General features: G+C 28.8%; 1 protein-coding gene and 1 long non-coding RNA gene across 2 annotated transcripts in view; both read right to left on the bottom strand.

Moving 5' to 3' along the window:
• Positions 1-6565, bottom strand: part of LOC106677069 (uncharacterized) — a 12448-nt gene extending 5883 nt beyond the window's left edge. The window contains exon 1 of the long non-coding RNA XR_001342542.3: positions 6318-6565. This is a non-coding gene — a long non-coding RNA (uncharacterized lncRNA). The remainder of the gene's footprint in view (positions 1-6317) is intronic.
• Positions 6566-14231: 7666 nt separating this feature from the next.
• Positions 14232-22916, bottom strand: part of LOC106677065 (uncharacterized) — a gene marked incomplete in the record, with an annotated part of 19350 nt that continues 10665 nt past the window's right edge. The window contains 7 exon segments of the mRNA XM_067050396.1: positions 14232-16406; positions 16512-16633; positions 17468-17552; positions 19306-19403; positions 19865-19956; positions 22541-22670; positions 22824-22916. Coding sequence (XP_066906497.1) covers positions 14519-16406; positions 16512-16633; positions 17468-17552; positions 19306-19403; positions 19865-19956; positions 22541-22670; positions 22824-22916 — 2508 coding nt within the window.

The following is a 22916-nucleotide window of genomic DNA, read 5'->3' as shown; positions in this document are numbered from 1 at the left end:
TATATAAAGTACATATTCCCACATATAAATTAAATAGAATGTTGATATACTGGAAGATTGCTGATTGACAAGGGTATACAATGAAATGTAAAATTTAATAAGAAAAATTAAAGGAAATAACTTTGTGTAGGTAACTGCCTACACAAAGGCATTTTCTAAAAAAATAAAAGAATTCTTACTGCGGTTTTTGCAGTGAAATATTAATTATTTTATCTTCTATGCATGAAATTTCTGTCTATGTACTAAAAATTTTAACTCTAAGCAGAAAGATTTTTTAACCATATTTTTTATTTATATTTCATTCAATGTACAATAAAAAAAAGTCACATATGGACAATTGATGTAAGCAGATGGTGTCATACCCAGGTTTTTCCTTCTAGTCTCTGATTGATAAAAAGTTATGAGGCAACCTTGGGAATATATGGACCTTATTCAATCTCTCAGCCATTACTTACCATAGAATTAACCATTTTTTTTTATTTACATTAAAACCTTAAGGAAAACATATAATATAAAGTTAAACATCCCAAAGAAGCATCATTAACCTTTTGAGTAGGAAGTTAATACTACTACTTAACTTTTGAAAGTGTAAATCAATTGAAATAGGAGTTAAAAAGGGATTTTCGGAGCAAAGGTGTTATAGGTAGGTAGCACCTTCACCTTGGTGATTGGTCCTCCTCCAGGGCCAGGAGAACAGCTGAGGAGAAACTAAACCTCCAAGGCCATTGTGCACGACTTAAGTCCACCTGCCCAAGGTGGCTCTGTTTTTGTCAAACACGGCGGATCTAGACCAAGGCCCTGTTTCATAAAAAGTACAAACTAGTACTATTAATCTTGTAGTTTGTATTTAGTACAATTACACGGACTTATATTAAATGTATTAGTGCTTGTACACTATAGTTTGTGTACTTGTATTTTTTGACTAATACTATTGGATTTCATTATGTAACAAGACCATGGAGGTCATGAAAAACATCCCTGGTGATGGGCAGCAGCTTCATCAGTATTATGTAGAGTTGGATGGGCTCATGAGCAGATATATTGGGTATTTTTGGATTTGTGAACCAGTGGTGTGGGTGCAGAACTACGGGACCTCACCCATCAAAGACTGCTGAAGTAGGAGGAGTTTATTAACCACAAGGTGCAAATTGTCCCTGATTTGGCCATCTGAAGAAAGAATGCAGAAGAAGAAAAAAGGATTATCAGATAGTAGTTATTTTGTGATGTAAGGATTATATGTTTGGAAATATTGAGCCATTGTGTAATAATCTAGGCATAATAAAATGTACTACTAATTTTTGGCATAATAAATGTACTATATGTATATTATACATATAAGTACTATAAATTAATGCTTATAAAAATTCATTCATTAGAAATTATAATTTAATATTAATGCAACTTATTTGATTTTCCATTTGTTAAAATGGCGCCCAAACATAAATTAAATAGTAACATGTCCATAAAGTTATTGCTTCCAAGTTTTTTATATTAGTTAATTGCTTAAGATCCTATCTTTTCAATCATAATTCGAGACTCCAAAAAGAATAAACTAAATGGATATATAGAATAATATAATTAGATTAATATTAGTAACGGAATTCCGCCAGAATTAGGTAAACTAAATATTTCAAATAAGTAAATAATTTATGCATTTATTTAAATCCTCTCATTCCTTCATTCAATTCATTCTAGTAATTTTTTCAGAGTGCACATGTCAAGTGAGAGAACATGCGCATATCTATTCACACACTCTCTATGTATAATATACTCACAGAGAGAGAGAGAGAGAGAGAGAGAGAGCGGTATATATGCTATTAAAAGTTTTAAAGTGAATGGTTAAGAGATGGATCCATTTATTGGGAAATCCATAACTCATTATTATATAATTCTATATACCTACATCAGATGCATTAAAACCGGGTCTCAGAGATGCAAGGAATACTAATATCCCTTGGAGCCGAAAATATGTGGTTAAAGCAAAACCTACATGTAAAAATTAATGAAAACAATATCTTGGGATATTACCAACTTTCAAATAATTAGCATAAATATAGACACAGCGATTGTAAGTCTCTTCAACCATATCAACAGACACTTAAGTCAATAAAGAAGTAGAGAGAACAAAGATTTAATAAATATATCTTCCCTTATAGCTTTACTAGGCTTATAAATAATGATAAATAAATAGCTTTACTATTTCCAAACTAACTTACCATAGCCTTTCAGTTAAGCTGAAGAAGATAAAGTGAGTCATATGGTGCATTACCATATGACATATATATGTGTGTGTGAGTTGGTATTCAGCGAAAAGGGCAAATTCAACAAGTTTGGTTTTTGCATAATCTTTTATTTATTAAAATAAATATTCGTTGATATACATTAGTTTAACTATGTGTAGCATAACCAGGTTTTCAAAAATATTGTAGATTATTTTTCCCAAAACAATTTTCCAAATCAAATAGAGCATCAAATATACTCTTCTAAGAGTTGTTGGATTTTCCCATTTATATAAAACACTGACAATCTATTATATATACAATATACATATTATAATACTATATATACCAATATCATTATGTAGTTTATTAAAAGCAATAAGTGTCCAAATGGTGGACAAAGACATAATTTTCAAAACAAAACAACATATTACATATTATTCTATGAAACAAGGGACATAGCCAGAAATAAAAGTCTGTTGGTTACATCTCTTTCTAAAACCCCATTTCCTTTCATTAAATATATTTTGATCAAAAAATCTATTTTACTTTTCAATGAAAGATGAAATAAATTGGAAAAATCAATGTCTATTTATTTAAAAAATAACTAACAATTTCAATAACAAAATCCACAAGATAACTGACTTTTATTTGTATCGAACAAGGATAGAAAAAATCGTAACATCCAAAAGTTTTAATTAAAGTAATGACAACTATCCTATTCTTCATAATATTAAAAACAACCAATGAAATGGTGGCAGATGTATTCTCAAAATGACTTAATGCTTCCAAACATAGTTTTTGTGTTCGAAGAATGAGTTTATAATTTTATTAATTATATTATATAGTAGGCTGCAAAGTCAAAGAGGCCATGATCATATGATTAATGGATGTTTCAAAGAAGGTTATAAAAACTTTTGTATATTTCTTTACTTTGAAGTTATAGAAAGGGTCATTTTAATATGTTCAATAAATACAAGTTTTTCTAGACAATAAAAGATATTGACATTTATGTAGCCTTTAATAAAATACTTTCAACTATTTCTCTATGCTAGAAGATTATATTACATTGAGGAAGAGTGTTTAGTGAAGTAGTACTTTCCAAACAATTTAAAGGATATGAGGTGAATAGATAGGCTTAAAGATTATTAAATTATTTATTCATGTTTAGGAATGTTTAGGGATATTATTGTCATATTAAGGGCTAAAATTATAAATAAGCTAAACATTTATTTTCAATCTTGTTGTCTTGATATTTTACAAAAAAATTCATAACCAAATCCACATGAACTAACGAAACAATAATTTATTTCAGTGCTTACATAGTTCCTATAACTTATAACCCTAATTATTTCCTTCAATTAGATTTTCAAAAGTATGCATCATATAAGTAAATAATTATATATCTAACTCAATCTTATTCTTAATATACATGTATGTGTACATATGGTCATTTTATTGAGAAAAAAAAGTTTTACTATTTACATATTAATATTTATGAAAATGACTAAACTAACATAAATGTTATAATTAAGAAGTATTGTGGTAGATTAATAAGTTCCAACGCCTCATAAATAATAAGCAAGCAGTAAATATAAGATAATGTTGATAAGAAAAAACAAGATGAAATAAATTTAGGAAGAAAAATATTAATACGAAAATAGCTACAACATGCTGGAAAGTAATGCCTTATAATTTGCAAGCTATCTACATGGCACAGTAAGTGCAAAAAGAAAAGAAATATAGGGGAAATAAAAACATGGTCAGAAATTATTTTAATTTAAATATATATGTAGATGATAGACCTTAAGTTAATTTGAAGGAGATAGTCAGGGACTAAGGACAAAACACAAAAAAGTTATTGTTTTTTAATTGAGTTTAAAATATGGTTGACTGTAGGTATGTGAAATAGTTTTTACCAATTTTGTGGTTCACTGATTGCGGTTCAAGATGTGTGTAAAACAATTCTGAGATGATTTGTTTTGGGTAGTTGGGAACAGTGACTAAAATTGAAGTAATATCAGAGTCAAAGGGACATCTAAGTATTAGGGCATGTTCTGAGGGGTTTGAAGGCGGCTTGGTTTTGGGAAGTGATAGATAATTTGTGTTGAAAAATACGGGATTTTAGATGGTTTGGTTTTACAGATATAGGAAGAATTGCAGTTTGGAAAGGAGCAATCAATACGGTAGACAATGTTGAAATGGTAATGGAGAGGTATAGGATCTCTAGTGCTAGTAAAAAGGTAAAGTATTTTGATTCACGTCTCTCTGATCTATTACACTCCTGAGAATAGTCCATGTTTGTGTTGAAACATCCAATTATATAATAAAAAAACTTTTAGTTCGGTTTTTTTATCACATAACTGATTGTCTGATAATTTACAATCTAAATATACTTGATACAATCAACTATCTCTTATTTATTTTACAAAAAATAGAAAAAAAAATATTTGTTCTAATTTTCCTCTATTTGGTTAAAACAAGTGTTACCTCCTTCTTCCTCTGGTAGATTTTTATTGGCTTTCCTCAGTTCCTGTGATAGATCAATTTGTAACAATGCTTTAAGCAAGAACTGTTTTCTAACAGTTGATTTCAATCAACCTTTCAGAAATCATACTCGTTTTTGTTGGTTAATAAATAAAACTAGATTCGAGAGACAAGGTTTTTTATTACTCACAAAACTCATTACATTACACTCACACTAGGTACAAGCACACAATCTAGCGGAAAAAAGACAAAACAGGGTATATGAACATATGGACATATGCCTTCTATATTTACTAATAAATTTAGGATTACAATATTAACAGTTTTGTTCAAAATTCTAAATTTTGAAATACAATTAAAGTCAAACAACCAAAAAAAAAATCTAAACCATTAAACCAATATTTTCAACATTAACTTTATGCTTAAGACCACTCAATGGCTTAGTTAAGAAATCTGCAATGTTTTGATCAGAAGCAATATACTCTACACAAACATCATTATTTTTTATATGTTCTCTAATAAAATGATGCCTAACATCTATATGTTTAGATCGATCATTAATTATAGAGTTTTTAGACAATTCTAATGAACCAATATTGTCACAAAAGAGTTTAGTAGGTCCACTCACTACACTAGGATTGATTTCGGATATCAAATTTCTGATCCAAAGGATCTCTTGAAGAGTCGAAGAAATACTCATATACTCCGCTTCACAACTTGATAAGGCAACAGTTTTCTGCTTCTTGCTATTCCAAATAATTGCACCACCTTGTCTCTCGAATGTCGTGGCCTGGGCCCATAACCAATGTTGGTTAATAAATAAAACTAGATTCGAGAGACAAGGTTTTTTATTACTCACACAACTCATTGCATTACACTCATACTAGGTACAAGCACACAATCTAGCGGAAAAAAGACAAAACAGGGTATATGAACATATGCCTTCTATATTTACTAATGAATTTAGGATTACAATATTAACAGTTTTGTTCAAATTAAACCACCAAACTGTATTTTATTAAATAACTGAAATATATAAACATTCAAGTAAGAATATAGATCAACTGTTTTTATAATCTTCCCATGTCTATGTATATCAAACATTTGATATTATAATTTTACATCTTACCCCTTTTTAAAGAAAATTTAGATACAACTAATGAAATTAACACTCAAATAAGAAATTTAATAACTCAAACCATTGTACTAAATGTAGACAGAACAAATGAAGCTAATTCTCAAGTACTACATTATATATGGTTTTTTTTTTTTTTTTTTATATAAACATTTTATTAAGAACACCTTATTTCTTTTGCATTATACTACAGATCAACTGTTTTTGTAACATTCTCAACATATAATAACAAAGACAATTTATATCATCTATATGATATTTTAATACTTAATTACTTGTGACGTAACAAATTGTTGGCTAACGATTGATAGTTACAAAAATTTGTTAATACTGAAGCATAAATTTGGTTCAGGCATAGGTAGATAGCAAAAAATCTCTAATCTGCGAAATTGTTACTTTAACCCTTTGATTTCTCATCCCATTGAATGGAATCATTCCTACACTCCAGAAACCAAAAATAATTTCAAGCCACATACCCATACTCTCTCTGACTCATTCCATAAAGCATCAGCCTTCAGATTAACAAAAATGACATGTCCCTCAATCATTATTTTGAATTTTATAACCCTACCATTTTATCAACTACTACAAAAAAAAATACTTCCCTCTGAATCTATTTATATCCATCTAGACCCTAGTCTCACAATTTATTTTAACATCTTCTAGCTTTTTCTTTTTCTCCTCTTTTTTAATAGATATGTATCAATTAATTTTTTTATTGAAAAAAAAAGGACTGATTTAATTTTATGTAACATCTGAATTAGATAAACTTATACCTACAATATCAAAACCAAATGAGATTATACTATAAATATTTTTATTTATTGAAATTTACAACTGTATTTACATAAAACACATTAAGTAAATTTGATGTAATATAAAAAATGAATGATACAGGCATGTAGAGAAACTACCCATAGGTAGAACAATGAACATTTATATAAATAAAGTTCATACTTCCTTTCTTAAAAAATTCTTCAATTATCCAAATGCATACATTGTCCAGGCACTCAGTCTCTCAACGAGATTACTGACAAATAACTTATAACAATATGAGACTTAAATACAAGGCTGTTGCTATTCCAGAACAAACTACACTTGAGGCAGTCTGAAATTCATTCAACAATGAACATTAACACCTCATACTTGACAGTATTTTTATTCATCAGTAGATAAAATACATTTTATAAATCAGATGAATATATATTTACACAACCATTCATCACAAGAAATAAGTTGTTTATTATGAAATTGTTGTTCTACTTTTATAATTCTTAAACAGACATTTTAGTTGGAATAGTTTATTTTTATGTAATTAATTTATTTTAAAACAAATTTTGAGCAATATTCATTAAAAATAAAATATTTTTCCCGACACAAATAACAATTAACCACTGACCACAAGTTTTTATTTTGTATTTTTTCAATTTTGGTTTTAGATTTTTCTGTGGTACTTGATTTAATGTAAATTTGATTTAGTTCACAAGCCATTATTCTGAAAAAAATGTTATGTACCCCGAAGGTCTCCTGATTTTTTTTTTTCACTCTTAAAAGGTTCAAATTTGTGTAATATTTTTCTTGTAAACCAAAAAGACCATCCTCCAATTCAAGCTACCTTAAGTATTCATGGTGCTTTATCATAATAGTTACATGAAAATCCACACTTTCTATATTAAGGTTAACAAACTTACATTTAATCTTAAATTTTCTAAAATTTACTTACCTGGAATAAAAATGAAAAATTGGCAGTCAATGTTGGAAAATACAACATACTAATCTTATAACAACCTCTGAACAATAGCGGACTAATGTCAACAAGACAAAATTTAGAAACGGAATCCAAATAACTTGGTCTCCTCTACCATATGTACAATTAATTGAACTAAATTAATCACAATTACTAATTAATGTCAAAAGTAATTTTTGTCCAACTCTGCTAAAGATTTACACAGAGGTACAAACCAATATGATATCTTGGAGTAAAGAACACAAATCAATACAGGAATAAATTACCTTATGAATACGGACAAGATGTAGAGAAAATTTAAACAGATGTGACTTGATTCTAGTCTCAGTTGTCAAATACACAGAGGTGCCCTCCCTCCAAGACTTTGTGAATCATCCACCCCCTCCTGCCACAAAGATCCACCTTTCCCTCCTCAAAGCATGGAATGACTTTTCTCCTTAGTTGTGGCAATTTTTTAATATAGTTGAACTAAGGTGTCACCAGATAATGGCCAATATCCGAATGAAAAACTAACACTTTTATATTTAAATTTAGTAATTCAAATCAATTTTTTTTTATTAAAGATAAAATCATTTTATGGTAAGAATAATATAATTTTTATCTGGAAAAATCAAAGCAGTCATTCCCAAAGTCAGTTATTTTATCTTTGATGTTCAAATTGAACGAGCAAAATTGGAGCAGGAATAAAAAAAGGTCCTAGCAATGTACTCTGTGGAATGATGAATAGAAACAACTAAAAAAATAAATTTATTATATTAGGCTGAATAAAAAACACAATAAATTGTTATTTACATATGAATAAAAGCAGAAAAAAAATTAAGAAAATGACAATCATGAAATTGGTATGATAGTCAGAACTCTAAAAATAGTGTAGAACATGTTCACAATTGTTTTGCACCAGTATCTCATTTATAATAGGAACAAACATCTTGAATACCAATACCAAGGCTTCAATTCTTGTCCTAATTTGTTGGACTATTTTCAGGAAATCGGTCTTCAAGCTGCAACTGCTTGGAGTCCAATAATTTTAAAAACATCTTTATCTCTCTAAGTTTCTTCTTTTTTTTTTTTTACTGAGAACTCTGCAATAACTTTTCATTTAATTTTATAGTAGTGTTAGAAGTTTCAGCAATTGTTTTGAAGTAACATTTAAACTATTTTTAACTACCTCCTCCAATATTGTCATAAGTGCAGTCTGCGACCTGACACCCCTGAGTGGGCACCCTTATCAATAAGTCTGATATTGGAAATATGAAAATTGATATCTTTTGAATCAAAGATTGAAGAGAACAATGGTTTTTACCTTAATGTTTTATAATACATGAGGAATAAGAACATACATACACCCTGCTGTGATAAACCATAGTACATGGAAAGCATATTTCTGGATTATTATAAAAAATGGAAATATATATTCAACAGGTATAATTGGAAAAATCCATTATTGGTTTTGAGACTTCTGCATTCTTTAGTGGTTTAAGAACAATAATTCCCTAAACGAGTTTATGCCTTAAGGATAATAAAAAAAAAGAAAGAATAATTCTAGTTCACAATATTTCTTTCTAAATCCTTCAATTTAATTCAAGATCATCATAAAGTGTGAATTGATCTGTCTAATTTTTGTAACTAACCTTAATCTATACCTTAGAAAGACTTTAAATTTAGTTGAAATGTTAGAAAAGAAATATTTCCAACAAAAATATTAACGGTTATGTTTTTAAACCTAGAAACTATTAGAAAAAATATTTTTACTTCAACTACCAGAATATACATCACACAAAACTGAAATTACTTAGCAGCATGGAGGTGCCTTCCTTTTGAGATGGAGACATAGTGCGATCCCAACTTATGGCACCAACTGGTATAATGATGCTTTAATACCCTTACTCAGGCATACATCAACCCTCACAGATACAGAAGCGGTACGTTTTCTAAGGCTTTCAGCATTAACAAAACTACCCATGGCAACAGTCATTTTGGTGGCTTTATCAAGTTATACTACAAATGTGTAATCCTGCTTTGTAGGGAGGAAGGAGAGTACCATAAGCACTAACTCTAGTTACTTATTTGTATCTTGTGCTTACCAGGCACCCCATCAGAAGTCTCTTCCTTCCGGACCCTTGTGGAATCTCTTCTACACAATGTCCATTCAACCAGATCATCATTATCCGTGTTCATTCTACTAATATTCCTTATTTTAACTAATTCCTTACTCTCGAATGTCAACGTTGAGCTCAGCATAAGATCTTTTTTATCATTAAGATCTGAAGGCTGATTTCTTCAATCTAACTTTGCAGTATCTGAAGGATGATTCCTTTTCTTGTCCACCAATATCCAGCCTCAACATTAGCCATTAAAATTATTGGAAACTATTCTGCCTTTGTCTATTACAATTTAGTAAATTGAACCAATAATATACAATTAATTAACTTCATCTTATTGTTATTTTTACCAACTATTACATTTAATTATAATTATTTTATTTGAAATTTCTGTTAAACTATTATCAACACAAAGTTGATACATTCACAGACCAGGTTAGGAATATTTTCATTCAAATTTATTTCACTTTATTATTTACTTTAGCATTAAAACTCTTTTAAATTTAATTATTCATACATTTTAAATATTCATCACATATTCAATCATATTGATCACAAGTAAATTTTACTTGAATTTCTGCATAATTTTGATTTATGCATAAAGATGGTTACTGGTACCCAATTTGAAATTAACTCTATAATTAATATTTTGTGATATATAAATAACTTCCAGCAATTTAATTTTGAATGTATTATTTTCTTTGCACAGTCATTGTATTTTCAAAATCGAAACTGTTTATTTCAAGATAAATGTATCACCAATGCTATTTTATTTGGGTCTTTATTCTTATTATTTTACATCATTACTGTGCTGATAAATCCTTTCTCCTAATAATTGTTAAGTTTATTATATTTTATTAAGTTGTTTGTTATATTTATTGCTGAACAATTTAAACATAGAATTCTACATGTCAGTCCCGATTGATATTTTGTTTCTATTTTACCCTTTATTTAGCTTATAACAGAAGTAGTTCTCATCCACAACATATTCTTTAAAAGATCTCTATACATCTTCAGAAACCCTTTTATTTAGGTAAATCCATAAAACTTTTTATGAACTGAATTATTTTATTTTTGGGTTTAAGGTTTGTATCCCAAACTTTAGAAAACATTTTTTCCAGGAATACATTAAAATCTCTTGAATGCATGCATTTAATCTACTCGAATCAGTTATTTTTGTCATTTAATTTATATAGTTATTTTAAACATTTTATTTCATATGGAACCGATAACAAGAATAGTAATTCAAAATAACATTACTACTGGTTAATTTTTTTTTATCCATTCTGTGATAATGCTATTTCCTTGCCTAATCACTAACATATCTAAAATTTGAATTTACTCTCTTGCTCCAACTCCATTGTGAACACTTATCTTTCATGATTCTAGCAATTTATTATTATTCTTTTTCAAAATGTAAAATCACCTATTTATATGAACATGATCTTCATATCTATTCCTGATTTAGGGAGAACATTTTTATTTTTTTATCAAATAATTTAATATTAATCCTACTAATGATACTGATAATATACCACCCATGGGGACCCCAAACTGCTGCCCAGTTTCCCATTGTAGAAGTTTTGATTCCTTCTAAAAATATTTTTTTATTAGTGTCTAGCTTAATAGATTTCCACTTATTACCTATGATTTTATAGAAATATTAGAATACAGTGAGACTTACCATAACCTCATCTTTAATTTTGATTTCCTTAAGTTTTTCTTTAGGTTCTTTATATTAAAAATACCAATATTCCCATTCTTATAAACATTTGTGATGCTATTTTTGAAAATTTTTGACATATTATATAATGACCCATTTATAGTATGGTTTATATTATGGTATTAGTGCCTTATTTTCTTTATGAAGTTTAACTAACTCAATCACTCTAGGATAGTTACATTGTAATTAAAGATAATTGGATTGTAATTAACAAATTGTCCTTGAAAATGGTCAGATTGACTTGAACATTGGAGTTTTAAGTGAATCAATAAAGAATGTTAAAACTATAAGGATAACATTCAATATAATTGATAATCCAAACCAGTCTTAAACAATAAGTTAAAAACATAGAAAGTAAAAACTATTTATCAGAACCAACATTTCGACTCACCTCTTTGGTCTTAATTAGGGCTATATAAAAAGAATATAAAGCATTGCAGTTATGATAAGATTATAAAATTACAAACAAAATTAGAAGGCTGATAAGTAAATAATCAGAGTAGATTAAGAAGTAGAAATGAATAACATAAAATATTAAAAACAAATAAAGTATCGAATAATTCTTTATCCACAGATAAATTTATTAACACTTTTTATAACAAAAGTGATACAACTAAGTGAGATGAATAAAGGTCAGGAAGAAAAAAAGGCTGTATGGAAGGAGAAGGGAAACCGTTACCAATGTCTTGCATATCCTAAGGTATACATCCCTTGCATGGTGCCAAAACCTCATGTAAGAACAAAAGAAGAGACTGGCCTCTATACAAACTAGCTCTGCTCAGGTCATTAAGATGTATAGTACGATGTCACATAAAGCAGTGCTGGTGTAATGCTTCTGGACCTCATTCTCAAGGAAGATGCACTAAAACATGAAGTCAAGAGGTAGGGGGTTAAGAGTGCTATCGAAGAGACTTTGGAAGATCTATGAGACCTCATACCTATGAAAGAAATTTCTGTGGGAGGACTCCATAGAGGAGTAGAGTGGAGTGCTAGCCAGAAGGGCACCTCTCCGAGGGAGTTCTTCACTATTTTACATCCATGACTGTGATCTTGATGGGTCTTTCCAGAATAATTTTCTGGAAAGCTGTAAAACTTTGGGAAGAACATCGACCCCCCCAGTGTCGAGTCCCTGTAACCGCAGAGCATCTGGTGTTGAATATCAATGCTATGAAAGGACATTGAGCCAGATTGTTAAGAAAGACCGGGATCTGAACCTTCTTCAGGAAGTTCATTAATGGGTGGAAATGAGAATCCACTGTACTTTAAGTTAGGATGGGTTCGACCACTGACAGAAGATGAAGGTGAATTAGATGCTAACTGAGAGCAGGAGGATTGAACCTGGCTGCATGTTGGAGGAGGCACCCAGGTGAATGCGGATAGATAAGGCAACCTGAGTACTAATATTTAATTTGTCCCCAATGAATTAAAAGGGACCCCTACTCCCAAATAATTGTAGAATATTGTAAATAGATTATTGGCAGCAGTAGCATTTGTAAGCCTAGCACACCTACAGTGGTACCCTGCATGGCAGAAATACTAGATAAGAAACAAATAAATTTAATTAATTAATTAAAGGATGAAGAATTCTATGCCACCTTCTTTACACCATTTCAATATTTATCTATTTTCTCTTTATTCCTGAACCCTTATTCATTATTTTCATGTCTGCCATAGTCAATATCTCCCCTTCCCCTTCATTTCTTTCACATTCAACTTCCTTCTCCATGGTTAATTTTGCTCCCACAACTCCTCCACAGCCCAGCATTTTTGAAGAATTTGAACTAATACTAATCCTCCTTGATTTACTCCATATTGGACCTCACTTATATTATTGTTTCTTTATATCGTAATTTAACTGTGCCTTATAATTTTACAGCTTTATAGACTAAAATCAAAGTGCCGACAAGAGAGAGAGGGAGTCGTGGAAGAGGGAATGTGCAGCCTTTCCATTTCCTCAACTCCTTCATATAGCCTTACAATATCTTGGAAGATATTGTAAGGCTAGACAGATAATCTGTCGACTATCTGTTCATAATCCTAATAACAGATAATTTCAAGACTATTTTAGGCTGAAGATGCATAACACTTATTGGGGAAGTCTTTGGGATCAAATAGGACAAAAAGTTACTCTAGAAAGAAGAAATTGTCTGAGCCAAGAGTAAGTGAGCCATAAATAAAGCTTTGATGTGCTCACCTTGACCAATCGACACTTCTCAGTTGTACTTTATCTCCTTCCATCATTGTATATATTTTTTCTTCACTTTATGGTCCTTATATAATCTAGTTATCTCCTTATTATTAGAGGTTTATATTTTATTTTATTTTCCTTTTTTTTCTTCCCAACCTTTATTTATGTTACTTTATTTGTCAAATTACCATAATTATACTATGTTTCCGTCTTCTTTACTGCTTTCATTTTACTAATTTTGGTGAATATTACATGTATTAATAAATTTATCTATTATTACACCAGCTATACATTATTAATTTTATTATTCATTACTTTGCTAGTTATAAATAATATCTATTCATTTAAATTTAATTTAATTCATTCATCTTGCCATAGCTTACAATGTTTTGTTCTTATTTATTCACTCCTGATGAAGAACTAATATGTGAGTCAAAACATTGGTTGTTTGTAAATATTTTTTTAAAACTATTTTGAATACTGCCACCTGGGTTATCTTATTCTCCAATCACAGTATTTCTCTCTTCCTGATTAGGCACTGATAAGATTTTAATAACCTCACTGTCCTTTATTGTTATCTTTATAACTAAAGGTTTCATCTTCTCTTTAAGTATGAAGTTGATAACAAAATAGTTTTGAATATTTATTAGTTCAGTTCACAAAGAATCATAGGAGATAAAAACAAAATAATTTCATCTTAGTTTATCCACCAAAAGGTGTAGAAGAAAAAATTAAACAACTGTCTTATAATCATTAATCTTTCCACAAATTTTTCAATCAAATATATACAAAATAAAAAATAAAATTTATAAATATTATAACAACTTATATAATTTACAAATATACAAAACATTTACATAATAGCTATTTACATGGGTTTCCAGACAAATGTCTGAGTACCCGTAACTTACTTATAACTAAGTTTGCAACCTCTTAAGATGTCCTATAGCAATTAGTATGCTTCGGGGTTTTACCTCATGCTTCTTAAAACCAAAAAATTTTGGAAAAAAGCAATCGTGTTGTGGCGAATAGAAGTAACTTCTATTAAAACTGTTTCGTTTAACTAAAACTCTACAACTCCTCAATGGAATAGGTTCCTTCTGCTCACAACTTGACTGCAATAGGCACTGTCTTAAATTATCACTTCTTAATTTTTTTCTGGGATGTCCAATTTCCTCATCAGACAGATGCCGTTTTAAGACACTAGAATTATCTTTTGTATTATCCTGACAATTATTTTTACAAAATCCATTTCCATCATTTTTTTCAGTATTTTTATTTAACAGTTTCAGCCCAGAATCATTAATTAATTTGAAGATTCTTCCATTATTAGCCTTGTCTTCTATCAAGGAATTTTCTACAGTTGCTACAATAGAATTATCATTATTTTTTATATTACAAGTTGTTTGGTTGCTGCGCAGCAGAAATTCAGCATAGGACTGATTACTATTCTTTGATTGCAGATTAATAGAGTCTGGTGCATCAGAATTCTTATCCTCGTCAATAGTCTTTTTAACAGGTTCTAACTGGATACTATCTTCATCACAATTATGAGACTCAATAGAAATTGATTCCTCAGATTCAAGTATACTTTTTTCAGATGTTTGAGAATTGTTAGGGCGAGAAACAGCATTATTATCCATCCAACCTTGAAACAATTTAGTTAAATTTAAAGTATTGGAATGTGGCTGTAATAAAGCATTTGACCTTTTCATGTTTAAATTTGTATCAGCTGTTTTAGATTTCAGTATAATTGATCTTTTAACTATATAACGCTGCTTTCCATTCTCTATATAATTAAGTTTGGTCTTTTGAGCGTCATTAGGACCAACTGTAAATAAACGTGTTTTTTTTACATTACTAAATCTTTTATCAAGAAGTATAGTGTTTTTTTTTCCATCACCTATCATACCAATATTTGATATTTGCAAGACTTGGGGTTTTTTTCCATTCAACCTATTTTCCTTCACCAACCTAGAATTAAACACCAAAGGGATACCTGTTTTTGTCTGAACGACAGATGATGGCAATGATTTTATATTCCTCGAAACCAATGTGTTTCCCCCAGAATCACAATTTGACAATTTTATAAATTCTACAGAACTATTTGGTTGAAGCTTATGATATATACGTGCATCAGAATTGTTTATTTTATTTGAACTTTTATAAGATGGTTCTTTATTACAAGTTAAATTCTCAATAACCTTATTGACACCATCTTCTTTATTACAATGTAATTCATTAGATAATCCAGCATTATTAATTTCTGGAACCTTACGAATACGCAAAGGACAAATGTAGTCAATAGGTAAGTTGGTAGCATCTTGTTTTTCAGAAGTACTCTGAACCAAGTTTTTATCTTCATTATTAGCATTCAAAATTAATAAATCTTGAGTTTCAGAAAATATTGTTCTTTCATTATCTAAATTCTTACTAACACCTGGAGTTTTATCATTAAGAATAGTTGGTTGGATCAACTGTCTAGGCATGTTTTTTACAAGTCTATTTGTTTCACCTTCTCCTTTAATTGAAGACTTGGTTGAAATACCATTGAATAGGAAAGTCCCAGGAAAATCATATTTAAATTTAAAGTCATAAGAAAGTTTTGACTTATCAATTTCTGAAAAAAGGAAGGTCATTGACTCAGGTTTCATCATTCTAAGCAATTCACAAATCTCTTTGTGATTACTGTGACAATAAAAATTAAAACTGATCACATTTCCTTTTCTCTCAATTTTCTGAAAACTTTTACATGATTCAGGAAAACGGGTAATATAAATTGCGATGTTTTCAAGACCAAAACCCCTGAAATCAATAAAAAGAAATTAAAGATAATATTTAACAAATATATAAAAACATGCACAACTAATTTGCTTACAGAAAATAAAACAGTACAACTTATTCACTGACCTTTTTTTAATAAATGCTTTGTCAATAAAAATTCTCGACTCATTAGAATGACGAGTGAAGCATGACTCATAGCCTAACATTTTCATGATCTCCATAGTGCTTTGGCAAACATAAACTCTCTCCTAAATGACAAAACAAAACAGCTATAGATTTCAGATAAATGATCATTAAACATGATTTGAAAATTTAATTGAAAGTAAATAATAATTAATTACAAATATGCACATCAAAGTTCATAAAAATTGAGATTATGAGAACTGAAATTAATTCTCCTGTTATTATGAATTCTTCATAGGGAAAGGAGAAGGGAGTTCCCAGACTTTCAAAATTACACTGTTCTTTGACTTGTACCACCTATAGGTTTCAATCATTTCTAAACAAAATCAAATTGTTAACATTAGTTATAAGCAATTGTTTAAAAATAAATTAAAACTCTACAATAAGGGAGTCAAAACTCACAACAGAATTGCTATAATTTACTAATAGATTAGTTATAAGGAACTGTTAACAAATAAATTAAGATTAAACAATGTAGGAGTCAAACACACCATTTTCTAAACCCAATAAGTATTCTATACCAAATACACTCTTTTCACCAAATCTTTTATCATTTAAAATATCAAATTAAAGGTGTACCATACATAATTTCTTTCTTCAGCTTTAAGGGAGACAAATGTTCATGGGTTTAAATGTTGACTACAGCATTGTTATATTTTACAATAAACAAATTTATAAGTCAATATGAATGATTACAATGCTTCAGGAAATTCACTTCATACCCAAAATGCTCATATGTAAAACACCCACTAGAATTTTGTAAACATATTTACCAGATTTAATTCTTAATATCTGTAAGAGTAAACATTAATCTTGGTAAAGCCCTTTTAAAGATAAAACCAAGGAATTAAAAAAATAAATCCCAATGTTTCAAACAACATTATTATGGTAAGAATTACCTCCAGTTTAGAAGCAATTTCAGCTAAAAGAGGGTCCATCGTTATTTTTTCAGCATATATATAAAAATTCTTCATCGGTTGGGACCTATAATACAATTTTTAAAAATTAATTTCCAGATTTGTAAAAAATATAAACAAAACATAAACCAATATATATATTAACAGAAAGTGCGAGTTTATTTGAGATAAAAATATAAAATATTAAAAAACTATCTATTTTCTATGGTAAATCCCAACAGGTCCTTGTTTATTTTATAATAATTAAAAATCATTCAAGTAACCCGATTTAGTCATTGACTATTAAAACACATCAATTGTTTACTATCTGGTAGTATAAGCTGTGACATATAGACTAAATACTCATGACTGCAAAGAATCATGTAAGCTTGACTTAACCACTAGTAGTAGTTTAAAGAAGCATAATGCTCAATTATTGAACTACAAACAAATTTACCTGCTTTTCACTAATTTATATTTGTAAATTACACCTATAATCTATAAAATTTATAATTTATAAATTTTACATGAAAAATTAAAGTACAGTGGAAACCCACTAAACCAGCTCTAACTGACCGAAAATAAAATAAACTAACGGCTGAGAAAACTTATTTTGTAAAAAAAAACAAAAAAAAAAAAAAACTGACTTTGTGACTACTATTAAAAAGTAAAAAATCGTTGATAGACTTAAATTAAATCTTATTAAAAAAAAATTATTTTTTAAATTGGTCCAATAAATTTAAGCTATTAATTCATAAGGCAAAAATATTTTACCAATATTAATTAATAAAAATGTTTAATGTTTTGGCTAAAACATCCACATTCAGGTACAACAAAATTTAATTACATATTATTGTACAACTTCAAACTTCCAAGGTAGAGAAGGTCAGGTTATAAAAGTTTTATTAAGATAGCTGTGGCTGTTATTCCACTGCTATCTAAATCAAAATCCTTAACCTATTATTCTGTTCTGCCAATATTATTTGTTGATTATAATTTTATACTGTTGAATTTGATATCTCAAAGATGGTCTCATCCTTGACAGAGACTGTCTTATCCATCATAAGTATTCCTTTACTTATTCGGTGTTTACTTAAGGTTGTTCCTTAGCCCACTCAAGATTCTCTGTGTACCTATGGCAGTCTGTCAGACAATGGAAAGTTGTCTGAAGGCATTTCCAACTATCTTACACCACTGTAGGTAAGGTATGATAATCTTTATCCTATAAAGGTATAACATTTGTCCTGGAGGCATTCTTGACTGACTACCTCACCATTAAGGTTGTTCATTAGCCACTACTTCTCTTTAAGTTACACCTGTTCTGATATTGAAAGGTTCTGAAAGACTACCACTGTGAATCACTAGGCAGGAGTCCTTTTCATTCCCTGACAGGCAATCAAAAGTCTATGAGGAAAAGAGTGTATAATAATAATAATAATTCTTAAGGGGTTTATCTAGCTAATACAAGATCTTCCTGGCTTTAAACCCATTCTGCTCCTTTCTTAGTTTGGCTTCAACAGCCTCTTGTATCCTCCCAAAAATGAAGCAGATTAAAATCTTGCTGAGAACTAAGGTAAGCATAATCCCTTCTAGTTCAAATAGTCTAACGCTGTTTGTAGCCAAGGGAGTTTACAATCTTGCAACTGCACTGGTACTAGTTTAAATCTGGTCAGGGAACTAACTTTCATTTCATGGTGATCCTACGGAATGAAAATGTGACAAACATACTTAATACTTCAACAACTTAGTGGTGTTCTAACTTAACTATCACCTAGACCCTCAACACCCTTCAGTTTATGCAAATTAGTATAAACACCAAAATAATTATTGAAAATGCTTACTTGATAATTTCAGAAATTTTTGTAGCAAGCTCATCAAATCCAAAGAAATTAGAGGGCTGTTCATAGTAAGTATTATCCAAATAAAGTCTAGTAAGGGCCTAAAAAATATACATAATTTTTTTTGATATGTAATAAAATTTTAAAATAGGCTTCTAAAATTATTAGTAAAAGGCTTGTTATTTACAATTGGATTATTTCATTTAATTAAAGTTTTGAATTTTTTAGAAAGGATGAAATTAAAAAACCATACACACACACACATATATATATAATTAATAAAAAAACATGGCATTGAAAATAAAAAGGTTTGTTATAAAAAATTTGATCATTTTATGTAATTAAATTTTTGTGTATAATTGCTAAACATTAAAATTTGGTGTGTTATTTTCACAAAATTAACTGTAAATAGATTAAAAAAGACTTTAGAGTGAGTTTTGATTTTTGTATTCCAATTTAATTTCACTTGGTAAAAAACACCAAAGTTTTATAATTTTGAAACCAAACAACAGGAAAAACAAAACAAAAAACTAAAAATAAAACATCAACTTTATTAATTTACCTTTTCCTCAATTACTGGTATTAAAACAGGCGATTTCAAAAATGATGGGTAGTAACAAAAATTTCCTGTGTACAAATAAGTGCCAAAGGCTCCTAAAAACAAAAAAAATCACAAACAACTAAAATTGTTGTATGTAATACAATTTTCAATTGGATTCATTAAATAATAGTTTTATTTATCAAAAATATTGATGAAATATTAAAACCCTCTAATTACATCTACCTAACTACTGAAGATATTTATGACTGAAACATTTGGAATGCAATAATACATATTAACAGGCTTGGGATAAGAACAAGGCAAGCTACAATTTTGGGGAAATCATAATTGGGTGCAAAATTGCTCCTTTGTTTCTCTATAAGTCAATTATTGCATTGAGTTATTTGTCAGACACCATACTTCCAACATATTTACCTGGAATATTACACAATATGAACTACATAAAACATATAAGAATTGTAGAATTTCTTATTTCCTCTTCGTCTCACCTCCAGTTCGCAATTTGAAGAATGTTTCACTGTACTCTACTCTACAACCCTGGAGTATATTTAATAGTCAGAGGTGACCAATAGTATTTTCTAATTTAATAATTTTCAAATCAATAATTAGAGTATAAAGTTTAGAAAACGAAATAATATTCCATTTTGTTCTAATTTGACCAAGGTAGTTGAAGTAAAAAAAAATGGAGTGTAAAGTAATATTTTCTAATTTAACATAACTTGTGTTAAAATTAAGATAACAATCTATGCCATCAATATATTTACTCAAAAAAGTGACCTTATACAGTATTTTAAAATTTTCTTAAGTTAATTGTAAATTCAATTATTACTAAATAGTGGGGAATGAAGTTTAAAAGTTTCCACAACACTGTCATACGAAAGATTTTATAAAAAATATTATATCTTCATTGGAATTATAATCATAGATTGATATGGGATCATACCATAGGATAAGCAACACCCATATTGGAAGTTAAATTACTGCCTGAATTAGTTAAGAAATTAGTTAACTAACCTATTATTCCGTTTATATCTTATCCCACCACTTTTTTTCTTATTGTTATGCGTACATGAAAAACTTAAAATATGTACCTCAAGTTTTTATTTTTAATTTTGCAGTGTTCTATCAACATTTTTTATTGATCCTATACAAGCGTAAAAACACAGGCTCTCAATGGTTTACTCTAAGACCTGTAATCAAAAGACTATTTCCTTAGTTCGTTTTTGAATACCCATTATTCAAGGCTGTTTTCATTAAACAGATCTCAAATCTGATGGGATATTTCTTCAATTTAGCTTAAAAGGAAAATTTAATCACCTTTACTAACCTGAGGCTGATAGGATTTCTGTTCAGGCGCCAGATAAAGTATACCACACAACGAACTTAAAAAACATTATTTGTGAAATAAGTTACATAAAATACTACAATAACTTTGTTTTCCAATTTTGGCCACTTTTTTAATGCTGCTTGATTTAATAAATATTTTAACTTACTTATCCTGTTTCCATTTTAAATAAATGTTTCAAAGGTGATGTAAGACTGTCATCAAAATCAGGGTTTAGTGGGGCAGGTTGGCTGGGAAGGATTCCCTTTTATTATTTTTGGTGCTATGATCTCCTCTTGAGAGATTGTGACATGTTGTACATGGACCAATAATTGTTATAAGTGTCTGTATTAAAGGTAAGATAAGCATAACTTCTAACTTTCATTATGCACTTTGCATACAATTGGCAATGGCAATTGTATTGCCCAATTTTATCAATGGGTTTTTAGATTATATAGAGTAAGTGATAACTTCTCAGACATATTCATATAAAAATTCTTGATATCAATGAAATTTATTTTAAAAAATTGCAAAACTTTAGAAAAGATCACTCCTGGCTCTAATCTACCACACATAAAGTCACTGATTTATTATATAAAACACTTTTTTGAATTAAAAAAAAATCAGAAAATGAACTCGCATACATAAATATAAGTAACAAAGTAGAATGGAAGGAAATTTCAATACTTACTTTCACTAGAACTAAGATAAATAGGGTTATGCTGTAAGTGTTACCTGGTGTAATAAACACGGGAGAAACATATTTTCGATAACTTTGAAAAATAAAGAAGAAGGATCAATGAACAAAAAATAGTATAAAAAAATTAAGTTATTTCAAAAATAGGGGAACAAAAGAAAAGGAAAAAAGAAGAATAACTCAACTTGCAGAAAGCAAGTTAGTGTCAACAAATTATGTATAAATACATTTAAAACAGTCCCTAAGAAAGAAATAGAATCTTCAGAGAAAAAATAAAATCTATGTCTATATAAAAAACAAATAAATTTAGAATGGATTACAAAGTTTGCAGTAGAAATTTAATATAAAATGATAAGACATAAATAAACTAAAAAATATAATATAATAGAAGAAAGGAAAATCAAAACAATTAAAATCCAAAGAAAACATTAGAACTAAACGAAACAATGTTATTTAGTTCTATAAGACAAAACAAGTGGAAAGCATATTTATATGCATTTAGAAATATAAAAAGTGCAATACTCAAGGAAAAGACATTTAAATATAATATAATGTAAATATTATCACAATTTTGATTATTATTGTTAGAGATTGAAGAAAATCAGATATAAAAAAAAGAAGAAAGGAACAATAAAAAAAGGAGGAAATTTCTTACCATGTAATAAGAGAGCAACAGAGCCTGTTGTGAATTTGGAATCAATAAATGAATAAATATATTTGTTTCCTTTGTATGTTATTTTATAACTTTTATTAATATCGAAACCTTGGACATCAATATGCTTTATCTGAAAAATAATTAACAGTATAAATAAAATATTTCATGACCTGTATAACACCAATAAAATTATTCAAACAAGTTTGCACTAAAAAAAAATATATATATTTCATATATTTAGAGAATTTAACTCTTGGAAGTATTTAAATTCAGATTAACTTACATCAAAATTTATCTTTAAAAACCAGGCATTAAAAATAGATGTATAGATTCTTTTAGCGGTTGGTGAAATAAGCAAAGCCAGATCTTTACAATT

This window comes from Halyomorpha halys, unplaced genomic scaffold (assembly GCF_000696795.3).
Source record: "Halyomorpha halys isolate HHAL.00 unplaced genomic scaffold, Hhal_1.1 Scaffold85.1, whole genome shotgun sequence".
NCBI lineage: Eukaryota > Metazoa > Arthropoda > Insecta > Hemiptera > Pentatomidae > Halyomorpha > Halyomorpha halys.
Note: the sequence above shows the minus strand (reverse complement) of the source record. Positions and strands in the feature narration are given on the sequence as shown.